Here is a 27,825-nt window from a genome sequence, read left to right on the forward strand (position 1 = left end):
TTTTTTCTTCATCGATTTTTCATTAATTCGTCAAATTCTATCTTCTTAACGATTCATTTCACGGCCCTTCAAACTCTCATTGGTGAATACCGGGTGATTGGAAGAGTTGTACATATGCACTATGTACAAGAATATCTTGCTGCAAAAGAGAATATGAAGTTAGGAAACGTCCAGAGGAAACCTAATCGTGTCCAACTTGAAGTCCTGGCCGATACTGTGTACATCGAGGTGTGTAAAAGAATTGTTTGAATAGCTAAACTTTCATAGGATAGGAACTTCTTGATTTTCAGCAACCCGCGGGAAGGGTTTGAGTCAAAAAGTTAACGATTTACTTATTATAGAGTTAATGATAACTTTATTACAATCTCTGGACTTATCAATTTACATTATCAACTCAGTTGATAAAACCGAATTATTTGTGGTACCCCAACTGATGCAGCCCCGCAGTTGCTTTACAAACTTGTCCCCTCGTCTCTTTTCGGCTCTTAGGAATACGAAATACAAATAAATATTGAAACAAATGTTTTTTATCAGGGCGTGATCAGGATGCAAGGTATTAAAAAACTCACAGTTGCGCAAAGTTGTTTCCGGGAAGGACAGTCAGCTGGATGTCAGAGCTCCTACTTTAAGTCCGCAATATGATTCTAGTTTGTCACTGGCTCCTGGCACTCCTGGGGTACCAGGACAGAACGGAGTGGCTGGACCTAAAGGTACTGGGGTAAAGAGAAATAGAGGATTTAATGCATTGGTCCAAAGGCATTAGAGCATTGTTGAATTGAGTGTCAAAAATAAATCATCATCATCATAACGGCCAATCAGAGATCTACATTTTTTATTAACCAATGAGAATTCAAGGCAAAAAGGCAAACTGTTTGAAGCGTGGGAAAACGCGAGTGACCAAATCGCACTTGGCTTTAGTTTTTGCTTTGATTGGTTTAAATCTGGCACAGGTTTTCTCGACTTAACATGGAGGGAAATAAACCCAAAAAAATGCAAGCCAGGATTACTTTAGATACTCTCTAGGACGCTGTTGGGAACAAAAATTGTTAACACATTACCACTGAAATCGCAATATTTAACAATAGAATTATGAGTTTGGGAATTCTTTCATTCGTAAATGAGAGAGAGCGAGTTATATAATTGTTTTAGTTTATATCTACTAATTGTTAAAAACTTAAGAACAAGACAATCATCTTTTCACTGTATTTTGTAGACAAACATACAACAATAGATTAGTCACTTTAACCACTGTCTATCGTGAAATAGTCAGCAAGTAGACGAGCCAATCAGTTAACATTACTTGTGTTAGAGTGTTAGCACATTTGTACTAATCTGAAATAGCATATTAATTTCATCCCTGATATCCTTATTTCTACCCCCCAGTCCAAAAATTTGAATTTTGTTTTCTGTGATAGTACAACATCAAATGAAGGGAGCAAAATATTATAGAGAACTGCCGTTCAATTTAAACTTTTGTCATTTCTAAATAATGCCTTAGTCGTGAATAATTGGATGATATTTGCCAATTATGATAACTTTCATTAAAAATGATGGTAACAAGAGTAATGGAAGGATAATGATGCTGAAGATGACAATGGTGATGTAGGTTAAGACCAAAGAAATGAGAACAGGAATAGTTACAGTAAATTTGTACAGGTAAGCGCCTATCTTTGAACTTTGAACTTCACCCCCCCCCCCCCCCACCCAAAAAAAGGAAAAGAAAAAAAGAAAAAGAAAAAATTTAATCAAGTTTTCATTATCTCATTCGACTGAAAAAAAAGCGCAGGGCCTTGCACTGAGTCCTACACATTGCTTTGATCTATTTTTAAAGTGGAGGTTTACGCCCAACTATCAGAAGGCCACATGTTTATTACAAACAATGGTGGAAATGGAAACCAAGGACAAGCAGGTGCTGACGGCAAAGACGGAGAGGACAAGCTTGACGCGGTACGGTGATGTAAAAGTGATAATTGTTTAGATAGGTGTAATCATGGATTAGGTAAGTAAGACCGATCTAGCTTTGGAATGGATATTTTTGTCTCTGAATGATATTTCATAAACTAACGTAGGTCCTTTACCGTTTTCTCAAAATTAATTGCAACTACATCTCGGGTTTTCATAACTCTCTCGTTTTTTCCCAGTTCCCCGTGTGTTAAAGATATGTAGACCCGTTAAACGTCTTCCATTGTTTCAGAGCTTTTTATCCTGAACTAAGGTAGAAAACAGTTGTTGTTGCTGCAGTTTTCAGATGGAAATGGGGTAATTTTTGTGACTCAATTACCCTCCAGAGTGTATATTCCACACCAATAATTAACTTAGTCTGAGGAAAATATCAACAAATGGCAACTTGCCTCATCATGTACGATAAGTAACATGGCTCTGTTTAACTACAAATATTCGTAGAAACCATCACGGACATTTGCTCAGTGTAAGGCTAACGGTTGCAGGACAGTCTGGGGACGGCAAGGAGATAAAGGAAACCCTGGCAAAGATGGTGGAAATGCAGGAACGTCAGGTACGGTACAGATTGTCGGGTAAACTTTCGCGACGCTAGGAATAATTTTTCTAAAGCTTTTGAGTTGAACGGGCAGTGGGCTGACACTGAAATCAAAAAAGCACTTATCTAAGGGTTGAGGTCCGAAACTCATTTTTCAAGCTAGAGCTCCTATCCGCCTTGCACCATGAAAAATGGAAGCGCCTCAAAGAAACCTTTCAACTCTTTACCTCCCATGAGTGACCAAGAAAGAATTTCTCCTTACAATATCAATACAATATCAAGCATAGAAGTGATGAGAATAAAGTAAATTATCAATTAGGGGATTGTTAGTTGATCCAATAACAAATTCTCCAAATTGATATCATGAGAATTGTATGTCAGACAGTAAAGACAATTACTAATGAGATCTTGGGAGTTGAAGGGTCAAAGAGCCTCCTTTGGTGTTCGTCAAGGTGAAGAGAAAGAAGGGCTGCCTGAGTCGAGACTTAAGACTCCTCAACTCCATAGATAAAAATTTTGAAAGTACGTATGTTTCGCAAAGACATTCACACCAACACTTACGTTATGCTGAACTGCGGAGAGATTTGTGTCTGTCAACACTCGCAAATGACATTGCGCTGCTTCCCTTTACCGTCAAAGATTTTGCAATGTTGCTCTTTAAGAATCTTATAACGAGAAACAGTTTCATTTTGGGATGTCATGTGGCCCAAAGCAACCAATGAGATTGCATACTAATGTAAAAATATTCCAAATAACATTGATTACTTATATACATGATACATAATGATTACTTATATACATATACATAAACAGGAGACGGTGGCGAAGCTGGAAAACAAAGACTACATGTGAACCAAATAGTAGGAAGTATCAAGCTTAAAACATGTCCTGGCCGGGGAGGTACAGCACCGATAAATGGAAAGGGAGGAAAAGGTATGGATTAAAAGATTGAGATGCAGCTTACGTTTGGATTATGACGTAACGTTCTCATCATAGAAGAGGGTCAGTTTCAGGGGTTGGGAGAGGGGCACTAACATATTCGGGTGAAGGAATGTCCCCGATAAGTTCAACCCTAACCTGTAAGCGGAACAAAATCCGTCCATTTAAGCACGTAAGGCCACAAATGAAAAAAGCCCTAATATTCCATTTATTTGACCTTAGAGGCTTTGTTTGTTGATTTGCATTTTGCTTCAAGTATACTGTTTTGTTTTTCCTCTTCCATTTGTTTGTTTGTTTGTTTGTTTTTCGCTATTTCTTTCTTAAAGGCTTCTTCTTCTCCTTCGCTCAATAAAACAGCTTTCTTCATACGACCATGGTTCTAAAGATTAACAATCTTCCTTCCTCACCTATCTACGCGCTAGACTCTTTTCCCTCGGTTGATCCATAGAGTTTTTCCACATGTGGATCCCGTGTAACACCAACATGTACTTCAGCTAACAGTTCCCTTCAGATGATCCGAGATTTGATTTCTCGGGGGGAGTTCAAACGTTTTCTGTGTGCCAACTCGTGACAAAGAACTTACATTTTCTGTTAATTCATGTCAGTCGTGGATCTGTGAGGCGATGGAACGAGTTATGTGGGGAATCGATATACAAAATTTCGTGGCCTCGGGAGTCTGGGAAAGAGCATGTAACTCATTCAAGGAGGAGAACCGATTGTAAATTAAAGCGGATCAATTGGGTTCGGGAGGATTATTGATGGAAAGACGGATGTATTCTGTTTCTTGAATTCACAGGACCGTTGGTTTTACCACAATCACTGTATTTTCTAATTAGATTCCGAAAATAATATTTACGACTTCACCGTAGTTTCACTTTGATCTTCTCCTCAGGGGGTCTCGGGAGTTTAGGAGGAAAAGGGTTTAAATGTGCAATGAGGGAGTCATGTTCACCTAATCTGTTCGACCCTATGAACCCCTCGTGTCACACTTCGTGTAGAAATGAAGGTGCCATAGGTAGAGCAAGTAGAGGAGGAAGAGGAGATGATGGAAAAGACGGAACAAGTTGAGTATACATGAGCCACCTTGAAAGGACTCTTTTGAAAATGGCAGCACCAATTTCTTTTATTTTTTTAAGTAATTTTTTGACTCCAAAGCGAGGCTTAGAAAGCTAGTTTGCATGCCCATATGAAAGAATAATAATCACGAAAGAAAATGTTTCGCAGGGAAATGATTTAACAATGTCGAGAAAGTATAATACGACCAAATTGGAAAACTTACCGGTTTTCACGTTCATCGTTGGTGTCCAGTCTACGCCCATGGTAGCGTAGAGAAGGTTTGCGAGTAAGAGGAACAATTCTGCTGCTGGTTTTTATAGCGTTTAAACGAAATGCCAGTCCATCACGATGCCCATCACACGGCATACATTTCGGCAGGTTTCCTCTATAGTTCAGCAATAACCATCTGTATTCCTCAGTGGAGAGAAGCCCTGAGTAAATCTCCTGTACAGCAACACAAAGCAATGACCCAAATAGAGAACTCCCCCGGACCTAGCTATCGACCCTGAGTCTAAGAACTAAGTTCTAAGCTACCATATCACTGCAAATTTCATCTTCATAAGTAACCTTGCATTGATTGATATCTGTACTTTCAGCTCCAACGGATCCTGGCACGGACGGTCAAATAGATGATTCCTATCTTCGTACATCTCGCCTCTCTGAAAATGCAAGAAGTAAATACCCCTTAGCATTGTTAAAGTTGATGAAAAGATATGCCGAGGATCGCATTTGGGCAAATGATATCGAGGAAGGCAAGAGTGTGCTGAGGTTCTTAATAACTTTAATGGAAGGAAGAAAGGGTATACACGCCATGAGAAAAGGTGAGTTTTCAAATGGAGCTATTTAACCTTTCTTATATTCTCAGAGTATTGTTTCAGAGACGAGCTGAAGGAGAACAAATATCTCAATACAACGGCGCTAATGTTCCTTGTATATCTGTAGACGCAAAACGAAGGCGAGGTTTTCTAGACAAAGAAGGATTCGACAGATTTGGAAATAATAAATTGTTTGCCCCGCTGATGAAATAGGAACGCTTAAAAGAGAACGCTGAAGACATCGAAAAGTATGCCAAGGAATACCAAGACGCTTTCAACAGGATTCAAAGATCAATTAAACAACAATAAGATATTACTGACATACTGAAGGACTTAGCGCCTAAGGCAGCCAGAATACAGGTCAGCAATCAAATAAAACGACTAAAAACGGCAAGGGCAGTCGATGAAAGCGAAAAGAGGCTTTATGTAGAGGTAAGGTAATAAGTTTGTGAAACTAACATTTTAAACTCGTATTGCGTAATTTTTGGTTTTTGACCTTGAAACTTGAACATTTACTCGGGGATTACACTTTTTAGATACCTGCTCCTTGGTATTAAAACAGCCTTTTTTCAGATTTATTCTAGAACTAATTCCTTTTCTTTTTCCATTTTACCATCCCTATTTGTTTCATTAAAATTGACATTCTCTAGCAACTCATTTATACTTTCGTTAATTAACAATTTTTTTCTTTTTTTGATTCATACATTCATTTCTCCATTCATTTCTCCAATCATTTCGCCATTCATTCATTCATTCATTTATGCATTTATTCTTTCAATGATGTATTTATTCATTTTGTCCTAAAACAATTCTGTTTAATTTATTTTTCCTTTCATTAATTCGTCAATTACTTTATTGATTCATCCAAACTATCGATCAGCAAGTCAATTGATTCATTATTCATTTTCAGTTTTAAATTATCTCCATTTTTTGTACGTTTATTGATTTGATGCTCAACACTCAATTTTTTTTTTTTTTGGAGATTTCAAATGATACTGAACGCATTTTTATCAAGAAGCTTACCTTGCTTTTGTTTACTCTCTCCTGTACCCGATTAGTCCATCGCTCAGGTAGAAAATCGCATGAGCAGCACTTTAGAGACGCTAAAGGCGACACTGGTTGAGTTACAAGCTCAAAAAAATATGGAGCATTTCTTCGCAATACTCCAGGGAGTAACAGGCTTCGTAGGTGCACTTATAGAAAAAGATCCTGGTGCTGCTCTTGGTTCCGCCTTTAGTCTTATTGAGAACGAGGCTCTGAGGTGCAATAGAGGTACGCTTCAACAAAACAAGGCCAAATTAGAAAAATGGGAGAGATTTGGAAAAGCATACAAGGCTCTGGCAGATCCTAGTGACTTGAATTTTGACGAAATGGATATACAATCTGTTCCAGAAATAATGGAGGTAATATAGTGCAAATGTTTCTTTTTTTAATTTTCCTTTTCTTTTCCATCACTATATCAACACACCCACATCCCATGGGATGTGGAAGTGGATATACCACAGGAATATCACAACGTTATCTTTGTGGCTCTCTATGGATGGAACTCAAAGCTAACTTATTGGGGATGTAGTACAGATAAAGTCAAGTTAACTAGAAACTTGATGGGCGTTAGCTGAGCGATTAAATCAGTACTTACATGTAACACCATACCTATAATTAATTATGTCCGTGTTGTATCGTTTTCCATAACCAAAGGCGGATCTGGAAATAAACAAGGAAGCGCTTCTGGCAGACCTGGTTTGTTTGCTGGACGTTGATCTACCACCTCAAGTGACGGCAGAATTCAAGAGCGAAATCGAGAAATTCTTCATCGATGGTGGAACAAGGATTGATCTCATTGCGCAGGTCATGGAGTTAGACAACAACATTGGCACGTATAATTACGACATCATCAATTTAAAAGAGACAGAAAAGCAAATAAAAGCTGTCAATAAAGCCAAGGGTAAGAATTCTCTTCTTCAAGAAACTATGTTGTAGCAAGAGAATATAAACTGCTCTTAATTATGGTAGATCCCGGATTTCTTGTGTTCGCCGACGTTGTGGCGCTTTTATTAGCGTGGTAACTATCAATGCTACCGTAGTAAACTTTCATTGTATTCTTATGACCATTCATATGTTGGCCCGTAAGCACAGTTCGATGAGTTGCATAGCTACGTATGGAAAAGAAACTAGATTTAACCCCTAAGCGCACGAACTGACCGACGACTCAAACGCGGCACGAGGAAAGGAAAATGGAAGAGCCCTCCCTCCCCCCATCCCCGCGATTTTTGTCATGTGTCGATATTCTAAAAAATTGTCATCCAATAATGGGTAGCACGATATGCATTAATCAGGTTGAGACAAAAATTATGGGTTTGGGCTATACTACTATCGCATTATTAAGGGTTGGGAATTCATCATTTTCTAACCATCACAACTTTATATTTACCTCAACTGACAACTTTCCAGGGACCCCAATAGCCGACAACGTACGGCAGGAGTTTATTGATAACCTTTTGAATATCTATGAAGAACTGGAGACCAGTTTTTCCAAGCAGCTGTACTTGTTCTACAAGGGTTTTGAGTTCCGGTCCCTGTGGAACATGGACAAAAAGATGGCAAAGTTTCAGCGTCGCGCTGCAACCCTCACAAAAGGCTCTGGACATCTTCAAGGAGTTACTTCCTTGACAAAGGCTTTACAAGAAATAAACAACATTGAAATGGCAGCTCGAAGCTGTTTTACGACTAAAAAGCCCAAAATTGGTATATACAAATGGTCTTTTGACAAGACGAAAGATCCAACGGTATGGACCTCATTCTTTTCTCTTGTCGACTGTACTGTGGGTTTTGTTCAGTAGTCCGGTGGTCAGTGCACTGAGCTCCGAGTCGGACGACCTGAGTTCTAGTCCTCTAGTCCTAGTCCTTGAGACGTGCGAGAAAAAAAAATGCGAGCTCCGATTTTAGGCTTGGCTCTATCTATATTATTCTTATTTTCCCTCATCCTTGGCAGCTATTTCGAAGTCCCCCCTTCCCCTTACACTCTGTTGGCGACGACTGGTCCATCCTCTGTTTCCCCTGAAAACTCTATGATTTCCACAAATATCCTCCATAGATAAATAAACAAGCATCCGCGCAATGATATTTTGTAGCACAACTTATTAACAACGCCGAATTGTCCTACTTGATCCTCTCGCCTCATTTATTTAGATGTTCAAGGAGTTATACAAGAGTTACACGACGTTTTCCTTGGACATTGATCAGGCCTGTAAAGATTGCTACAATGTGCGCCTCTTGAAGGTACATACAGGTTGATACAGAGCTGTTTAAGTAATGTTGTAAACTTAACAGATTTGAATACAACTACTTGCATCGACAGGTTACTTTGGTCTTGTCAACTGCGTTGATAACGTGAATTGACCACCATAAAGAGTCATTTGCTCTGATGAAAAGCTAACACTCGAAACGTCAGTTTCGAAACCCCTTTACGGTGGTCATTTTAAGTTAGTTGATAATACCGAATTACCCTGTCACACTCTTCCACCGACGCAGCACCACAGCTTCTTCAGAAACTTACCTCCGTTTAGTTACTTGCATCGACGTTGTCATTTACCGTCCTATGTTGAAGGTTTTGCAAAACATTCCAAGATCATTACTGATGGAAGGCTAAATAGGATTTATCTTACACAAGCCTCACTTTCCTTCAAAAGAACTTAAAGTGTTTAAATCTAGGTTTTTTTGATCTCACTTTTTTCGCCTTATAAATTTCGATGTTATTTCTGAATTTTGTCCCTGAAGACCTCATTTAACAGTCGCATTTTGTGCTTAAGATTTCATTGCGTGAAAATAGAAGAGGGCTTAGTTCGAATCAATTATCATCCATGGATATCGAGAACTAATGATCGTGCTTTTATTGAATAATGATAAATATCAGTCACACCTGTCCTCCAATAGATTATATGTAAGAAACCAATCAAAATGGTTGTATAACTAGGCCTATCGTATAGAACGGAATAGACTGCGCGTAGCGTAACCGATAAGATTGCCATATCTGGATAGAAAGGTAGTAGTAGTATTCTATTGATGGAAAGTAAATATAAAAAAGTTACTGATGTGAATTTTTGGCTTTCCCCACTGTAGTGTATTAGGACCCAGACTCCCCCTCAGTGGGGCATGTAACGCCTGACTAGAGTTGTTGTTGAGGACCACGAGTTGGATAGGCAGAATAAAGCCATCGTCAAGTCCAATACGTTGTAATACTCCTATTTACCGACCAGATCAGACAAAACAACCACGAGCAAATAGGAATTTAAACAACAATGCATCAAAGAGAAGGATTCTCAGAAAGATGATTTTAAAAAACTTTAATCATAGTGTAAATATTTTGTTATCTTTAAAAGATGTATGTGGAGCTATACGGTGCAGGCCAAGACCAGAGCGTCCCAGATAAAGTTCATCTAAAGCTCAGACCACTGGGAAGATCTTACTTTAGGATTGGCGATGAGATCAAAGACTTCCATCAGCCAATGGCCTCTTGGCGATATTTGAACTTCGATCGTTTCAAGATAACTAATGAGGACAAGTGCAGACAGGAAAAAGAACAAGGGAAGGGTAAGTGGCTAAATATGTTTTAAATATTTAAATAAACCTTCCAAACTGTTAGTTTTTACAGTTTCCTTGTTCACTCATTCACTTGAGTATTTCAACGGAAATGAAAAAAAGAAAATTATAAAAATAAAAATGATATATGGCCATCGATCTGTGCAACAACAAAGTGATGAAATGAACTTGCTTTCCCGAGGATGCTAAAATTTACAAGTTCTCACAATTTGCACACAATTTTATGAAATGCGAGTTTCTCCTCACCCCTAATTCTCAGGAAAAAAAATTATCACAATTTGCAGCAATGTCGCAATCTGATTGGTCAATTTGCCGTTATCGATAAGAGTACAGACAACGCTGCTTGCGTCAGCGTGTCACGCAATGCCTTTATCAGACCTTAAACATGGATGACTTGCACTGAAAGAATCGTTTCAATTGCCTTCGATACTGAGGTAAAAAAAATCGACAGCTGCTGCGCCTCGTGAGTCCACAACATTTTGATCACTGTGATAACGAATATCGTTGTCGATAAGAGTATAAACCACGCTTTATCAAAGTCGATTTGTGAAATTATCTTTTGTCGAATAAAATATTGGATTCTTAATCAGGGGAATTACTTTGAAGCCAAACGGACATGCAAAGCGTACTGATTTCAATAGGCCTTACCATCTCAGCATTATCTGATAGGAAAAGAATCTACCCTAGCGCGAGCTGGTGTTTGTGGGGAAAATGGTGAGCTATTATTAAGAGCAACTACGCATGCGTTGTCTTAATTTCAAATGGAAGAATTCAACAGTTGAACTTTTTTAACCCTAGATGGCGGTTTTTACTGTATGACAAAAGACGACAGGCGCCTGACAGGGATGTGCTGTCATCCGCTCATAGCCGCACCTTGTGATGACGCTTTGGCGGGGGAAGAAGAATGTCGAAGTGTATTTGGAACATACCGCCTTTCCATACCAATTGATCCGACATTGGACTGCAGTGCACAAATAACCTACAAAAATCTGAATGTAAGTTTGCCCAACTGGCTTCAGTCGTTCGATGGCTAGACATAGCTATCCCATAGATGGCCGAGAACGTTCTATTTCTTTTAAACAATTCTCCACTAAATGGCGTTATCCACCCTCTGAAAGGTGGGGCCTGGTGAAAAGGGAAGGAATAAAGGGGTTGGTACTGGTGAGAGGGGGATGTCAAATTTGATCTTTTAAGGGGGAAGGGGCTAGTAACGGTGATTAAGGCACCAATGCAATCATTGTTCATCTCCTAAGGGGGTCAGAGGACTTAAGGGGGATCATGGTTTTCAGGGAGTAATGGACTGGGGACCAGCAAAGTATAAAGAAAAGTGACACTCAACGAGTGGGGGATTATCAGAATAACAGAGCCTTAGGGGGGGAGTCAGGTAAATAATATTGTGGCATCATCAAAATCCTCCGAACTAATCTTGTGCCCAGATCTTATTGTATGACTGAAATGTTACCACGTTTGACAGCGGAAGGTCTAGGTATGACCCTTCCTCTGACTCCCCAATTTACCATAACGATTTATTTCCTTATCTTTTTTCTATTCATTTATTTTTTCTCAGCGAGAACTATTCACCCACATGAATGTTTGGACAACTTTCATGTATTGGCCCGAAGCATACCCACAGACACCGGAGGATTGTGGGATTCAAAAGCGCAATGCCACAGTCAAACCGGAAGTCGAATTATTGGATTCCCCTCTTATCCTAAGACGAGACGCTGATGTCGATTTAAACAACAATAAAAGGAAATGAACTCATATACTGCCATTGAAATAAACAGACGAATTTAAAATGCGTCTTCTCTGGTTAAAAATTTCCGATCTGACTTATGACGTCATGCTGTACTCAATTGGTTCAAGATTTCCGAATTGGAATATGAAGATTTCGATTCCTTTGGGTAAAGGAAAACAGTCGAGAATGGCTTTTTTATTATTATTATTTTTAGGGGCGTCGTATGAAACTAAAAATATTAGTCCACTTTATCGCCTGTACTGAGACTAGCAGTATGCAGTCTAAACATCGTGATCCACATCTGAAGGGACTTCATCGTGAGACAAACGACTATACTTCACCTAGAGAGAAATCTAAGCCAACATCAAATACTGATAAACAGGCTGCAAAACCCCCAGCTCGTACCATTCCATCCTCGTTTGCCTGATGAAGTTATCACCCCGTCATCACACCTCGCCACGCTACGTCCTACAGCGCAATATGTATAGTAGTTCCTAGGGATAAGGGTCTGAGTTCGTAAGTCTTTGTAAAACGCTCATGAGGGGGTACGTCAAGACACAAATAAACTGAGATATGAAGTATACCACTCCCCAAAAGATTGCACGTATTTCAATGGAACAGGAAAAAAAATAGTGCCTTTCTTGCGCACTGATTGGCTACTTTGGAAGTGATCAGCAGGTGCCACTCACCTCCGAGCGGCCGAAGAAATGAAATCGCGTGTCAACAATTTAATTTCCGACCATTCTTTTATATGTTGACAGAAAAAGAAAACTAATTTGGTTTTTGTGTGTTACATATTAAGACAACTATTCCCCTATTCTTCGGTGAATATTTGTTAAATATAAGATGGGGCTACATGACCACTCAAGGTTCCTCAAAAAACTTAGCAATAATTGAAACACGATGTCAACAACCTGAAGACTAACAAACGTCAGCGGACAAAAACTGAGTAATTCATGTATAAACCACACCCATTTTATTCACAAAACAACTTCAGATGTTATAAAATATACTAAAAATACGTCGTGGTAGTCTCAGTAGGATTAACACTCCATGGTCGGGTTCTGCTTAACGGGAACAACCCATTTACAGAATACGTGATACATCTTTGAAATGTGTAACTATTGACGACATTCTAAACGCTTTTGGTACATTTGGTGAAGGGCGAACGGTTTTGAAAATTCCTTTTTCGGAAATGTTGAAGTCAAATTGTCAAGCGACTCTTCCAAAATATAACATACAATGATTTTCATATTCATACATGACAAAAAAACATGACGTGTTTTTCATTTTTTTGTGTTTTGTTTGTTTGTTTGCCTTTTTACCAAAAATTTCATTACAAAGCATAAAAAAACAATTTACCTTTATAGCTAAAACGTTTACTTTTGTAACAATTTGGTTTTTCTTAAAAAAAAACCGTATAAATGACTTTGTCGTGCATTTAAAGGTAATCTCAGGACCTCAAATTGCACAAATATCGCTTTTATAGCATGAACAAAATCGACTAAGGCTTAGTCAGGGTAAACCAAAAAAGAACGCTTCGAAAGGGACCAAAGGCTTGTGGGATAGCTTCAATACAGCTTTTTGTTTCTCGATCGTATCAGTTCATAAGTAAAATTAGTTTAGAATGACTGTACCACTTTGAGGTTATAAAACTCTCCTAGCTACGCTAACTGAACACCTTTTCGCTGTCATCAACTGGCATCTTGATCGTCATTTTCTTTAATAAGATTCAGTTCCACAGCAGTCTCCAGTGCTCTTTCAGCGCACGCTTTAACCATTGACATGTCAGGATCATTGTCTTTAGAGAAAACCATCAGGATCTCGAGAATTTCACTTTCAATCAGCTGCGTTAAACGACAAGAAAAGAAAGATATTTAAAAAATGCACACGGATACATTAAATGACACTTAGGGTGTAATAAGCTGAGTTAGTCGGTCAGTCAGCTGATCTGTCATCCTGTAACTTTGTCAATCTGCCAATCCGTCAATCTGTCCATCAGTCAAAAAGTCAGTCACTCTATCAACGAGTCAGCCTGTCGGACAATTAGTGTGTCAGTCAGTCGGTCAGCCTGTCGATCAGAGTCAGTCCATCGGTCAGTGAGTCAGTGAGTCAGTCAGTCTCTCAGCCAGTGGGCGGGTAAATTGGTCTGTCGGTAAGCCAGTAATCATGTCAGTCAGTAACTTAGTCGATCAGAGTCAGTCAGTCAGTGAGCCTATCGATCTGTCAGTCGATCAGTCAGTCAGTCAGTCTCTCAGCCAGTCAGCAGGTCAGTTAGTCAGCAAGCCAATCAGCTAATCAGTCTGTCCGTCAGCCAGTCAACCTGTCAGTCAGTCAGTCAGTCTGTCAGCTAGTCAATCTGTCAGTCAGTCAGTCAGTCAGCCTGTCAATCTGTCAGTCAGTCAGTCAGTCTGTCAGCTAGTCAATCTGTCAGTCAGTCAGTCAGTCAGTCTGTCAGCCAGTCAATCTGTCAGTCAGTCAGTCAGCCTGTCAACTAGTCAATCTGTCAGTCAGTCAGTCAATCAGTCTGTCAGCCAGTCAATCTGTCAGTCAGTCAGTCAGTCAGTCAGTCTGTCAGCCAGTCAATCTGTCAGTCAGTCAGTCAGTCTGTCAACTAGTCAATCTGTCAGTCAGTCAGTCAATCAGTCTGTCAGCCAGTCAATCTGTCAGTCAGTCAGTCAGTCAGTCTGTCAGCCAGTCAATCTGTCAGTCAGTCAGTCAGTCAGTCAGCCTGTCAACTAGTCAATCTGTCAGTCAGTCAGTCAGTCAGTCAGTCAGTCTGTCAGCTAGTCAATCTGCCGGTAAGTCAGTCAATCAGTAAGTCAGTTTGAGTCAGTGTGTCTGTTTATCAGTCAGTTCGTCCTTCCTCCCATCATTCGTCTGTCTGCAAGTTCGCCCGTAAGCAAGTGCATCAGTCACTTCAATTGCGGTTAAATGTGCCTTGATTCAGTTAATCTTTAAGTCGGTTTTGCTGTCCATTTCTCATACGAAAGATAACTTTTATTCGACTATCATTCAGCTAGCTGTAAGTCGGCCCAGCGAATGGTGATTGAATCAGCCTAAAAAATTCAGGCAATCGATCAAGCAAATCCTACCTTAGTAGCTATGTCCTTGTTCGCAGATATCATGTTGGCTGCAATATGAGCTCCTCTATAAAAGAGAATGGTGACACCATTTGCGTTAACTTCGTGTAAAGTCCGAAAAGAAATTATCATTCTCGGAGAGTCAGCGCTTGAAGAGAAAAGTCCAACGTTACCTGTGCCTGAGCTCTTTCTTCTCGGAAACCAACAGCTGCTTCTGGATGTCCATGTAAGATGAGACCTGCAAAGTAACGTAAAATTATTGAGACCAAATTAAGGTATAAGGTTACAACAAGAGAGAAAACGTGTCAACACAAGATACACTAGCTGTCATACCTTTATAATCTGTTTGCATACTTTCTCGCTCGAGGAGAGGATTGCTAATGCACCAGAAGCCGCCCTACATAAAATTTAGAAACAAAGATGGCTTATAAAATTGGCTAAAATTATAGCCCTTGTTTGCTCGCACCTTGATGCCCTAGGAAAATTACCATCCGTCATTAGTCTGCGTTTATTATTTGCTTTCTTCACTTTAATTTTTGGTATTTCCCCTACACCGCCATGAGGTTAGCAAAAAAAAGGCTATGCTCTCAGAGAACTTTCAGCAAAGTTAAGTAGAAAACGAAAAAGGACATAGCTGCGTTACATATCGTGGACAAAGGTCAATCATACCGACACAAAAATCCACGAAAAAAGCCAAATCTACTACACAAGCAACTCCATGCCTTCCCTTTTGCAATAAGTTAATGAATTCGTTAAAATCTACGGGGAACTTTGGCAGAGACTCAGACTTAATTTGATGGCAGCATAACGTCCTCTGCTATCTTAGGATTCTGAAAGTTAGTCCGGTCTGCGGCTCCACTTACGCTCTCCCAATTGAACCCCTCCTGCAGCAGCTTCCCTTCGCTTACCGTCTAACATCACAGCGAGCAAATATCAGGGTAATTTTCAGAAACGCGCACCACTGAAATACAACGGGCAAATATGAATATCTCACCGTGACAGTTCAAAGTCTTCTTCGCCTGACAACAGAGTCAAAAGCTTCACTCTTTCTGTAGGGGCGTCTTCTTTTTCGTACATTTTGAATACCTGTAGCAAAGCAAAAAAAAAAAAAAAGGGAGAAAAGCAAAACCAATATACCGTTGACGCAGTAAAGTTCTGGTCGGGGAGCTTATAACTGGGAGCTTTAGCTGAAGGGAATCCATAGATTTTTTGGGGGGGGGGGGAAGCGGGGGGGAAGCGGGGCTCATGAAATACTTTCGTAACCCTTCACACTTTTGGTATTCATATTCTTCATACTGTTCTCTTTATTCATCCTCCGATGCTGACAAGGAGAATTCGTTTAACAATCAAAAGCTTCCTAAATTGTGATTATTTTCTTTATTCTCATGACTTTAATGTGTGATTTAAGGGTGATATTGTGAGGAGAAATTAGAAGCTAATGAATCTTAGGGGTTAAAGGATTGATCGTCACCCAGATTTGATGAATATCGCGTACAGTATACATTTCTTTGTTTGAAAATCTATGATATTTAAAACGAAACTAAATTTCTCCTCGTACCTCTTCACAAAGCACCATGTTACACATACACTCAGTTGCGGCTCTTTTAACCAGATCATGTTCATCAAACATCAGACTTTCGATCAATGAAAAGCCTTGCTCCTTCACAATGTGCCGCCTACAATCACAAAAAGAAAATCTGATGAAAAAAACACCACAGCAGTAGCTCCTTTTATAAGTGTTAAAGGGCTTGGAAAAAGATACGGTACATAATAATAGTGTTACGATAAAGAGCCGGATAAAATCAGAAGTCTGGAATCTTTCCCTCTGAGCTAAAGTGGTCTTGCGAACTGTCTAGGTGTTGCAGATGTTTCGAGAAAGATGAGTCTTGACAATTTGTTTTTCTCGATGGAAGTTCTTGCTGGTTTCCGGGGCGCAATATCTTCCAGAGAAGGTGCATTCATGGGTTCTCGCACCCGGTGGTTAGGATGGATTTTTCTTTGCTACTTTTACTAATTCTCACGAAATAATGTGAGAGAGCGGAAAAGAAGGCGTTTAACTCTCGTGGTTTTATTCCTTTCTTGTCTTACCTGACTTCGTCGTTCATTTGCGCCAGGTTTGTCAGAGCCATAAGTGATTCAAATTGTTGCAAGGCCTGCAAGGTTAATAAAAGTACAGTAGTCAAAAATCTTTAAAAATTTCCAAGAAAATACCACATTTCAAGCGAGGAAGAAAATGTCTCACCGTTTTAGAAGGATGCAGTAACTTCAGCAGAGGACGAACCAAGCCAAAAGACTGTCAAGAAACGAAACAAATCAGTAGATAATTGTATCAGCCCTGAGTTAGAAATAAATTTATTGACATAAAGCTTTCTTAATTAAAACAAGGGTAGGATAACTTTCACGAGAGTGAACGTGTAGTTAGGAAGGCAAGACTGCTAATTCTTCTACTTGCGAAAGGATCTTTTAACGCGATTCTCAACGAGTTCGCCTTCTGGAGAAAATTATATTGTTTTTTTAAACGTTTTGTCGAAGCTTGAAAGATAATTAGCCCTGCAAATACGAACGCAAGCGTGGTTGGGGACTCTTCTTCAAAGGGTCACACTGTTAAAAACTTGAATTTGCAACAAAACTTTCAGAGCAACGATCCCTTAGCCTAGACGAAGCACCACGTCACAACAATTTCCAAACGTAGACTACGAATTATCAAGTATATCCCTTACTCTTTGTCCAGGAAATGCGACTTCCGGGTTCATAGTGATAGCAATTTTAGCCACAGATTGCGCAGAAAAGTCTTCTCCTTTCTCTGTGTTTTGAGCAGCAAGGGAGATCAACGCCTAGAAAAAAAAGACGAAACAGTTAGCATTATATGGCATATATAAGCATTCTGAATGAGAGGATAATAAAACTTGCTTCATGCAAGACTAAAATCTTCATTTCTCGACAAGGTAACGATATTTTTATCCGTTTTTGGTGTCTTTGAAAATTGTCTGTCATGAGCAGATTAAACTTTGAGTCAGCAATTCACTGAGAAAGACAAAAATTTTCTGGATCCGAACAACAAAAGATAGAACACCCATGCTTAAGTTTAAGGCTGAAATAAGAGAACACCTTATTTAGAAGCACCCTCCCCGCCCTTCTCTTACCTTAACTCCACCTTGCTGCACAGTAACACCTCTGTGTTCTTGCTCATTTGTTATCCCCATAAAAACTCTGAGGAAAAACAATAAAAAGTTATAGCAATTGATTCTGCTTACACTATCGTTAAGATCCTGGTCACAACTCACATCGGGTAATTATTTAACCATTTAACTTCCATGAGTGACGATAAAAACCTTAATCTAGAAAGGGAAGAAACGCACCTTGATATCATTTCTCTACTGGTATTACTATCTGTATCTGACAGGTTAACAAGCGCTGATAATATACCTTCCTGTTGACAAGGAAAGTGCAATCACTGATGAATCTCATTATCATAAAAATAGAGATTATTCCATGGAAATGCAAATGATTTTTATTTATGAGTTGCGATGCATTAAAAAAAACGAACGAGTGAGTTTCTTTAATGCATCACATGAATAAAAGTCGTTCAAGCACTTTCCATGGTATGATGTTTTTATTTGATACAAACTTAGATTTTTCACAATTAAATTCAAAGATTGGAGCGAACGAAAATGAAACTACATCCTTCGTCCAATCAGAGACGAACGACGATACTTGACAGTATAAGTCTCAGTATGTATGAAATAACATTTTCTTCATAAAATTGTATATAACTACACCTGCGTTAAACAAGAAATGAAAAATTATTGAATTTGGTTTTCGAATAATATACGTATTAGGAAAATTATCATCTCACCTCGACAAGTTTCTTGATTCTCTTTTTGACGTATTCCTCGCCGTCCTACAAAAAAGTCAATCGACTGATCTCTTGATGAATTGAGATAAAAAGTCACTTTAAAGGTTGACGTAATTTTTTGCAATTAAAAAAGAGTGCAACAGAGTAATCAGACTGTCAAGCTTTTTTGAAGAAGTTACACGCACAATAGAGCTACCATTCATTTTTCACGAGCTGGGCCAAAGGAAACAAATCTGAGTTCTCAAGGCCCACACGTTCACTTTGGAATTCGCCGTTCAATTTGGCGAGTAAAGCCAAAGTAATCTCGAATGCTCGTTCAGACAATAAGTTCATAGCACTACTAGAGGCAACAGCAACGTCTTCTTGCTGTCGTCGAGCTCACAGACTTCAAGGAATCAGATTGTTAACGGGCACAGAAAATAACACCATAGGGTAAACCATAGAGTACAAAATGTAGAAAATGTTTACCTAAAACTCGATTGAATCGAACCTCGAACCAGCCCGTGTATTAACCAGTTTCCCTTAAAGAGAACTTTGTTGTTATTAAATGTCAGTTAGAGCTCGAATCTGTCATTCATTTTCCTGAAACTCGAGCTAGCGGGATTCTAATTTCCTCACGCTGCCTTCGAAACTCTCCAACAGGATTTTATGCTCACCTTTTCGGAGAATTTCGGCAACTTGACTTTGGCAAATTCACCAAGCTGTTTCATTTCATCCGGAATTTCTGGTTTGTCAAACGTGTTTGTAAGGTTGACGAGCGTTTGACAAACTCCGTATAACAGTGAGCCATCTTTAGCCTGAGATAAAATATATGCGTAACACATTACTGTTTAGTTCACCACTCTGTCTCTCACGTACACAAAAGCGTCTGCCTCAACAAAATTTCCCATACCGGAAGAATATTTCCTTAAGTTTTCTTACAGGCCTCTTCCGTGCATCAAAACGCGCATTTTCAGTGTTTAGACATGTAAAGTATTTCAGTTTTATCTTTTACCTTTGCTAGTTCCATGAGTGACCTAAGGGCCTGCTGATCTTTAAGAAAGGTCTCCTGCAATTGAAAAGAAAGAAAAAATAATACGGTTTTTAGGGGTTCAAAGAATATTTGTACACGAAATTTAAGAATATCGAGGTTTGATAGATAGTGATGGTCTGATCTTGGAGACTTGTGTCCGATTTTGGATATAAGAGTCCAATTTTAGACATAAGAGTCGATCTGAGACACCACTGTCTGATTTTGGACACTATTTTCCGATTTTAGACACTAAGTTCCGAATTCAAACATTAGTATCAGATTTTAGATATTAGAGTCGATCTTAGAAACTGCTGTTCGATTTTCAGTTATTGTCCGCTTTTAAACATGTCCGGTTTTAGGCATTAGTGTCCGATTTTGAACACAAGTGTCCGATTTTAGACACAAGTGTCCGATTTTGGACGAAGACTCAGCATTACCTTACCTTAACATCAGCGTCCATAGTAAGGAAGGACAATCCCTCAGCTGCCCATTTACGCAGCTCTAAATCTTTCTTAGATTTTGTCAGGAAACTGAAAAAGGAAACAAACCAGAAGAGGTCGCCATACTCATTGTCGCTTAACGATCCATTCATCTAAGTGCATTCGGGCTGAACGACCGACTCACAGATCCGAACTGACTTTTTACTGCCCTTTAAGAGTCTTTATCCTTTCTTTTTTCCCTTTTGTGTTATATTTTTGCTAACTATTTCCTTTCCTATGGAGACGCGGTGGACTGAGGTTAGTGCGCGTGCGCTGGACTCTCAATGCGCCTTTCTCTACCCAGGAGTAAAAATGAACACCAGGTAATTGTCAGGGAAGCCTGATGAAATGCGAGGGGAGGGGAGGGGAGGGGAGGGGAGGGGAGGGGAGGGGAGGGGAGGGGAAGGGTTACCCCCAGTCTCTTCATTCTAAGAAAACCGGTATAAGCTCCAACTGGTAGGGCCACTCGACCCGAGCACAGACTTTGCCTTATCTACCTTCCTGACCTGTGACAAGCCATAGAGTACTGATATATACGATACTTATTTACCACACTCACCTACGCACTGATTTGTACAACTTTAATGTGGCTCCCTCTACGAATGTCTGATCATTCACAGTCCCTCCTCCCGTGGTACCAAGTTTACAAAGACCCTAAAGAGAAACAAGGCCTCGCGCTCAAACAAAAGTAGCCTTCAAGACTACACAGTAAAATAAATGAACTCACCACCAAGGCTCTGACTCTTATGCTGTCATCCTTTAAATGATACAAGTCTTTCAAAACAGGTAACGCCTGTTAAGAAAAATCACAAGTCTGTTTAAACTTGAAACCACTAGGTCGAATACCAACTCCAAGTTGGGGCCTCGCAATTGAATAACGCTTGCTAATCACTTCCGAACTAGTTAATCTTTTTGCGCGTTTCCTACTGCCCATACACGCTCTAATTTTTATCTGAAGCCTGCTCCGTAGGCAAGCTGAGCTTTCCTACGAGGCGATGCACTAAAGAACTCCATAACCATTTACCTTTGTGTTCAGTACTGTGCTTAATTTCTTTTCAGACGCTCCTAAGGCTAATGTTTCAGATGCAACAATCTGTCAAATAAACGAACAAATAAATCAACAAAAAATTACAGGCATAAGTAAATGAAATCTTGATGCCGGAAATACAGCAGTAGAACTCGATAGCTCGAATAGTCAAGGGAAATGGTTCACTGTTTCAGATGGCAGGAAGTTCGAGCGAGATGATGAGCCTGAGAAAAAAGTCTTAAAATTCGAGTTTTAAATATTAAGTTTGCGTCAGAGACGTTCTATCATACAAAACAAAATATAAACCAAACTTTACTATAAAACAAAATATGTTACGAAAGAGGCTTTCTTCATCTTTTTCTTTTCCTTCGTCCCTATCTTTCCTCTAAATTGAGGCATGTAACACTCATTATCATTAGCCAACAACATTATTTTAAATCATAACACAATGTTTACCTAAAAAAACAAGAATTAAAGGAAAAGGTTCAAACCTGAGACACGCGGTCTTCCCTTTCCGCAAGTGCGACCATTTTACCCAAAAATTCTTCATTGCCAAGAACAGTGGCTGCCGCTTCCTGTACTCCCTAAAAAGATGGGATGATCATACAAAGGAATGAATTTCCTCTAGAACTAGTTTATGGTTCGTTGACCAGCTCTACTAACCTCTTTGCTCTGAGGAAATCAATTTTAATTCATTGCGAAAAAAATTTGGAAAACTTGGCGTTAAATCAATGTAACACATTCTTACTTACGATTGCAAGTCTCGTCACTAGTACCTCTCCAAAACCAGGAGTATGGTACTGGTATCAGTAAACGTTCATGGAAACGCGACGAATTAGTGATGGAAGGGGAGAAGACCAACGGTGGACTAGTATTTCGTCCACTGGGTAGCAATACTCCATGTCGCTTTCTGCTGATGAAACCGACATGCGCTCCGCGCATAGAAAGCATACGTAGATAGCCAGTAAGATTCCAGACTTTCGTCCAACTAACGCACAAAGTCTGAAGGAAATATTGTTTACAATGACGCGCGTTGCCTCGATTAGATAAAATTCTGTGGATGCTGTTTGTCTCACTGCTGTAGACCAGCGCTTCTCAACCTTACTAGTGTCCTAGTTTAAGTTTTATTATATGAAGCTAACAAAGTATCTGAACGAGTATCAGACCTGGAAAAGACAACTTAACGCTGTTGCTCCTTTGATGTGCGCTTCCGGGCTGCTTTGATTGAGATACTGGCTGTAAAATAAAGTCACACTCAGTTAAAATGCACTGAACATCTCGTGTGAACAACAGAAGTGCATTTAAAAGACAAATAGAGAAAGTTTTATCGTCACATGCACCGTGCACTCTAATCTCACCACCTCCCTCTAACGCAACGCGTTCGATCTCTTAGAGAGAAAATTAAAAGCGCTGCGTAAGGAGACCGAGTGATGGCTGCGACGAACAATGAAACAGTTTCCAGCTGAGCGTCGAAAAACCAAATCTCAATTAGAATTATTTCAAAAACCAATCAAAACAAAGGTTGACGTCATCATTAACCAATGAGAACTCAAAGTAAAAGCAGGCAACTTGCTTGAAGCGCGGGAAAGCGCGAGTGACTAAGTTGAGATTGGTTTTACTGTCGTTTGTGCGGGCAATTAGTAACTGTACCTGATAGCAACCGTTGCATCTTCCATAAGAGGTTCTTTTTCCTTTTCATGATAGCTGAAAAAATGGTTCAATAATTTAAGATTCTAATGAAGGAAGTGGAGGCAAAGAAAGTTGTGTTATCATCAAAATACAGTTCTGAGGAGAAGCTCATAGTGGTAAGCAGAAACACCCCTATTTGTATCATACGAATGGGTATAATGTATGCCTTGCTTTTCTCCTTCCTGAAGAGTTTTCAGCCGATTTAGATTTTGCTACCAGACAGGTGTATTTTTAAAACCACCCAACAAAGTCCGTACAGATCTGTACGAGAATAACAGATGTCTAAAAGATACATTACCATATGTTGCTAGACAGAACACGAGGTAAAAAAGAGGTTAAAACTTACCCAAAAGAGTCCACCATCTTTGCCAGAGCAACAGAAATGTGCATTCGAGTATTGTTAGACACTGCAAGGGCTTCCTTCCCTTGAGACTCCAAAGGAGCAGTACTGGCAGCGATAACCATCAGCTTACGAATACCTACAGAGAGAAAGGACAGTTCTATGAGTTATGTCATAAAAAATCGTTCATCATAATATTGTCCAGAGATGGGCGAGGGAAAATCATTTGAACAAAAATTTCCCAGCACTTGTGAAAAGGTGGTAACTGACTGGAATGTCTCTGATGACGGTAAATGTGGATGACTGAACAAAGTATTCAAGGGGAGACGGTTCTAAGGTCAAGTTAGTGTGAAGTTTAATTTAACAAAGTGTGAGTAAGCAATGTTCTACAGTAATGCATACATGATCAAAGCCAATGAAAAAATGAGTTAAACAAGCATGTACATGTCAAATCATTATCACTTGTGTCACCTTATTTAACACTTTACCTCCAATTTTCACAAGTAGTTCAACAGCCAGTTTGTTTTTTGGAACAACTTTGATAAAAACATCAATCACTGCATCACGACTCTCAGCACCAACTCTACCATATATCAAAAGTTAAAACAAAACACAAATTAAAACAAATTAAAATAAATTTTTTTCTGTATTCCTCTGTATTCTTGCAGGCATATATATATATGTTCCCAGGGGAGGGGGGGAGGGAAGAGAGCCAACCTATGGTCCTGAGACACCCAGCATTTTTTTTTCCACCCACTTGACTCATAATATAATTCTTGCAAATTTTGACACAAAAATTTAACTTTCTTAAGGTACAGGCCTACAACAAGTCAAAAGCTGGCCACACCCCTGCACATTTCTATACCTTTACTCTCTTAAGTTAACTGAAGAGTCTATTTCCTCAACACCTACTTTAAAAAAAACCCTGGCAATGACGGACACAAATAGTTACATGATAACTTTACATGTACTTATGAAAATGTTCATGAATTTGTAACTAGATTAATCTTGAGTAGTCTCGCAAGTCAAATATTTGTACAATTTTCATAATTATTTACTATCAACATAATCATATCTTAAGTTGCCAGATATAAACTATTGTGTCCCACTTACTTTTCACTCATCGCAGCATCCATGAGCAATGTTAGAAGACCTTGAATTTCTTCCTTATTTTCTAAAATATTTAAATATGAAAAAAAAGTTAATTATGACACAACACTATCATAACCATACCTCAATTTCTGCCTGATTGTAAATATATACATGTATATTGCATGTCATGTTACGAATCCAAAAAGAAGGTACACATGTATAGACTGACAAATAAATTCCATCTAGTGTGTACAGGACAATGCCTACTTTGCAATTGAGTAATTTGCTGTGTACCTAATTCCTGTGGTGGTTGTTGATCCTTCATTTTCTTTTTGTCTGGTGGTAACGGAACAAGTGACTCCAGGGCTTGTTGTGGGACTAAAACTGCTGTTGTTGAAACTTCAGTCACTGGCTGAAGATTAAAATACATATTGTTAGATCTTGTGTCAAGTTGTTATCATAACAACTTGTTGTGTCAAGTTGTTATCATAACAACTTGACATGAGATCTATCAAGTCAAAGTCTATGTCTGTAAGCTCCATAGACATAACTATCAAGTTTGCTTTGATCATTGCATGTCCAAGAATTTACATTTAGGAAAATGATAATTCCTCCATAGAATGTATCAACCTAATAACCAGATACTTACTGATTCAATCAGAGTTAACAGCCTTGACAAAGAAACTTCCTTTAAAACAGATAATGTCTAAAACAAAACAAGCAAGGGTGAATTGGGTCAGAATATTTAATAATATTTTCCTTGAGATAACTCACTGAAAAACTTGTGAATGAGTGAAACTATGGAACATGCCAACTGAAACATGACACAAATGAAATACATATGTAGCTATAGATCAGCCTGAACCATAGAAAGACATCCTTGGATGTTTCTCTCATAGATGTATCCAATAAATGTAGTGACAAATCAATTAAATACATAATTTGGGAATGAAATGTTAGTGTTTAATATGTTGATTAAAAAGTATCTTGCCTATTGCAGTTGACATCCTCATGGTTTGTAATTTTCTGATTCACATGTAGTTAAAAAAATGCTTCACTTAATTTCAAGTTACCCTCAATTTAGAGTTGGTGCACAATCCTTTAAGGACTTTCAGCATTGCCACTGTCTGTTCATCAGACCCACTGTTCAGCAAGGATACCACTCTTGGTAATTCACCTTTAAAAAAAAAATTATATTATGTCCTTATTAACCAGGTGGAAGGGCAGGGAATTTGACATGGTGGAAAAAAAACATGGATTCATAGTTTAAGTAACAGACATAGATTACAAAGTTGGTTAGGTAGTCAGCTTAATTGTGGCTGTAATTAAGTTTTGCACCATTTCAATTCACATGGAAGGACTTTAGTGACTTAAATGCATATTAAAACCAGTCAGTTAAGATGTTTTTTCAGACAAAATTTGAACTTATCAATTGGCCAAATATGTTAAAAGCTTACATAAAAGCACACTGTTGGGAAATATGACCACTAATTAAAACTGATGTATTAGCTAAGAGCAAATTGTAATTGATAGATAAAATTATAAAAAAAAAACCAACCTCCTCTAAATATCCTTTGAGCTCCTGGTTCATCATTAGCTAAAATCACAAGATTCTTAATGGCCTAGGATCATAGAAAAAACCAAGCTGTGATATCATCATTCTGATCTGTGAAAAGTATAAATAATTCTTGCAGTCACTGCTTCAAAAAAGAGGACTAGCCTCCAATCATTTAACAAATTTGGATGTCCATGCTAGAGAGACTTGGGCAACACAAAACTCTGTTAATGATTATTTTAAGATAACTGAAATAGTACAACCACCCTGGTTGGTCAAAATTCTAACATTTATTGCACCAATAAATTCATTGAAAATATTTGGTTCTCAGGAAATAATTATTTAGTCTATGACTTTTAAGAAAATAAACCATGCTGAATTTTCATGACTTTCCGAGCCTGAGACACATTCGATGTTGTCAGTAACATTTAACCCTTTAACTCCCAAGATCTCATTAGTAATTCTCCTGACTGTCTACCATATAGTTGTTGTGATGTCAGTTTGGAGAATTTGGTATTGAATCAACAAATAATCTCCTCATTAATATTTTCCTTTATTCTCATCACTTGTCTGCTTGATATGGTATTGATATTGTAAGGAGAAATTCTGTATTGATCACTCATGGGAGTTAGGTTAAGACATTAGCCCTTACTTGCTTTCTTTTCTCTTCACTCTCTTCATTACTGAAAAGGGAAGTAAACATCTCCCCCACAAGACCATCAGTGGTGCGGCATCGATCAGTCTATAAATGAAGAATATCAAGGTCTAGAAGGCACATGGTCAATTAAAGTTTTTGAGTTAAGTAAATCAACAATCCATGAATCACGAGTCAAACAGTTACTGTTGGTACCTTTGCTTGTAACTGTGCTCCAAGTCTCTTAAGAGTCTCCTGAACAGTGGTATTCTGGAACATGAATTATTCAGTTAGTATTATTTAATGGAAGCAACTTTAAAATAGGTGAATAAAGGGGGGTAAGTTTCTTAAGAGACTGTGGTGCTGCATCCCTGGGAGAGTATGACAGGGTAATTTAGTATTATCAATTGAGTTGATAAAATAAATTGGTCACTGTTAAGGGTTTAAAAGCTAACGTTTCAAGCAATAGCCCTTCGTCATTTGCTCTGACAAAGGACTAACACTCAAAACAACAGCTTTGAAACTCGTTACAGTGATAATTTACATTTTCCACTTCTCTTGATAATTCAAAATTACCAACTCTAAAACAGTTCTGGTATTAGTATAGTTTGTATGTAAGGAATCTGATATCATACACTGTACCTTTGGTTCAATATGGATGAGAGTCCTTGCATCTCAGAATGCAGCCTCAAGTCTTCCAAGTTTTTCTTGTCCCTGGCATCTCCTAAAGAGGGCTTTTGTATCATTTGGTAATGCCTCCAGTGCTACCAGAAAAAAACAAACAAACAAACAAATCTACAAGTCAATTAGTTTCAAACATTTCAATGCTAAAATTACAATTTCAGGTAGCACATCTTAAAAAATTAATAGTTCTTTAATTGTCACCTTGATTAATTACAAGAACAAGATCAGAAAAGAAAAAGTGTAGAAGTCTTGTCCTAAAGAAATGACATAACATTATGAAATCAAATTATGTTATAACAATAAATTGCATATCAATTTTTTATGACAATCTTTCCTTAGACTTCAAATAATTAACCTACCCTCAGTTGCATCAGTTACAGCTTCTTCATACTTCTCCTGAAATTGAAAATAATTACTATATAATCAATACATGGAGAGGAGTGTTTTGCTCACTCCACCACAGTGTTGAGTTGAATTGTACATGTTTTGTCTTTACTTGGCCTCAATCATTTTAAGCTGTCGCAAGGGACTGAAAATCAATTTTCTGATCCAGTCAAACCCAGTAGAAAAGTGAAAGAAAAAAAAAAGATGTGTTCTCAGTCAACTTTTTAAGTCATGGATCCATGTTTTGTTCCCTTTGATTTATGGCCAAGCTCATTGAGGTTCAGTGGGCCACAAATCAAAGAAAAAAAAACTGGGTCTGCAATTTTACCAACTCTGATGTTGACCT

At 38.6% G+C, this 27,825-nt stretch overlaps 3 protein-coding genes across 3 annotated transcripts; 2 read left to right on the forward strand and 1 right to left on the reverse strand.

Annotated features, from left to right (window-relative positions):
* Positions 1–99: 99 nt before the first annotated feature.
* LOC149053468 (uncharacterized) lies at positions 100–4,636 on the forward strand. Its single transcript, XM_089188555.1, has 6 exons — positions 100–228; positions 535–710; positions 1,832–1,947; positions 2,448–2,515; positions 3,311–3,430; positions 4,329–4,636. The coding sequence occupies exons 2-6, from the start codon at positions 639–641 to the stop codon at positions 4,502–4,504; spliced, it is 552 nt and encodes a 183-aa protein (XP_089044681.1). The 5' UTR covers positions 100–228; positions 535–638; the 3' UTR covers positions 4,505–4,636.
* Positions 4,637–5,596: 960 nt separating this feature from the next.
* Positions 5,597–11,705, forward strand: LOC113670466 (uncharacterized). The gene is made up of 8 exons (XM_089188545.1): positions 5,597–5,739; positions 6,366–6,710; positions 7,006–7,252; positions 7,759–8,093; positions 8,497–8,586; positions 9,687–9,897; positions 10,705–10,901; positions 11,474–11,705. The coding sequence occupies exons 2-8, from the start codon at positions 6,390–6,392 to the stop codon at positions 11,663–11,665; spliced, it is 1,593 nt and encodes a 530-aa protein (XP_089044671.1). The 5' UTR covers positions 5,597–5,739; positions 6,366–6,389; the 3' UTR covers positions 11,666–11,705.
* An 898-nt stretch (positions 11,706–12,603) lies between these two features.
* LOC113670479 (protein unc-45 homolog A) lies at positions 12,604–27,491 on the reverse strand. Its single transcript, XM_089188537.1, has 32 exons — positions 27,455–27,491; positions 27,054–27,175; positions 26,628–26,681; positions 26,430–26,519; positions 25,781–25,844; positions 25,296–25,399; positions 24,872–24,928; positions 24,517–24,634; positions 24,244–24,304; positions 23,619–23,713; positions 23,137–23,269; positions 22,752–22,805; positions 22,268–22,337; positions 21,593–21,685; positions 21,099–21,167; positions 20,802–20,867; positions 20,634–20,728; positions 20,038–20,125; positions 19,578–19,631; positions 19,240–19,380; positions 18,584–18,628; positions 18,087–18,157; positions 17,871–17,937; positions 17,448–17,561; positions 16,970–17,020; positions 16,816–16,880; positions 16,286–16,403; positions 15,722–15,813; positions 15,061–15,124; positions 14,901–14,965; positions 14,740–14,794; positions 12,604–13,491 (listed from the first exon to the last, which is right to left on the reverse strand). Exons 4-32 carry the CDS (start codon positions 26,478–26,480, stop codon positions 13,339–13,341), a joined length of 2,373 nt encoding a protein of 790 aa, XP_089044663.1. The 5' UTR covers positions 26,481–26,519; positions 26,628–26,681; positions 27,054–27,175; positions 27,455–27,491; the 3' UTR covers positions 12,604–13,338.
* Between the last annotated feature and the right edge of the window lie 334 nt (positions 27,492–27,825).

This window comes from Pocillopora damicornis, chromosome 1 (assembly GCF_964200805.1).
Source record: "Pocillopora damicornis chromosome 1, jaPocDami1.2, whole genome shotgun sequence".
Classification (NCBI taxonomy): Eukaryota; Metazoa; Cnidaria; class Anthozoa; order Scleractinia; family Pocilloporidae; genus Pocillopora; species Pocillopora damicornis.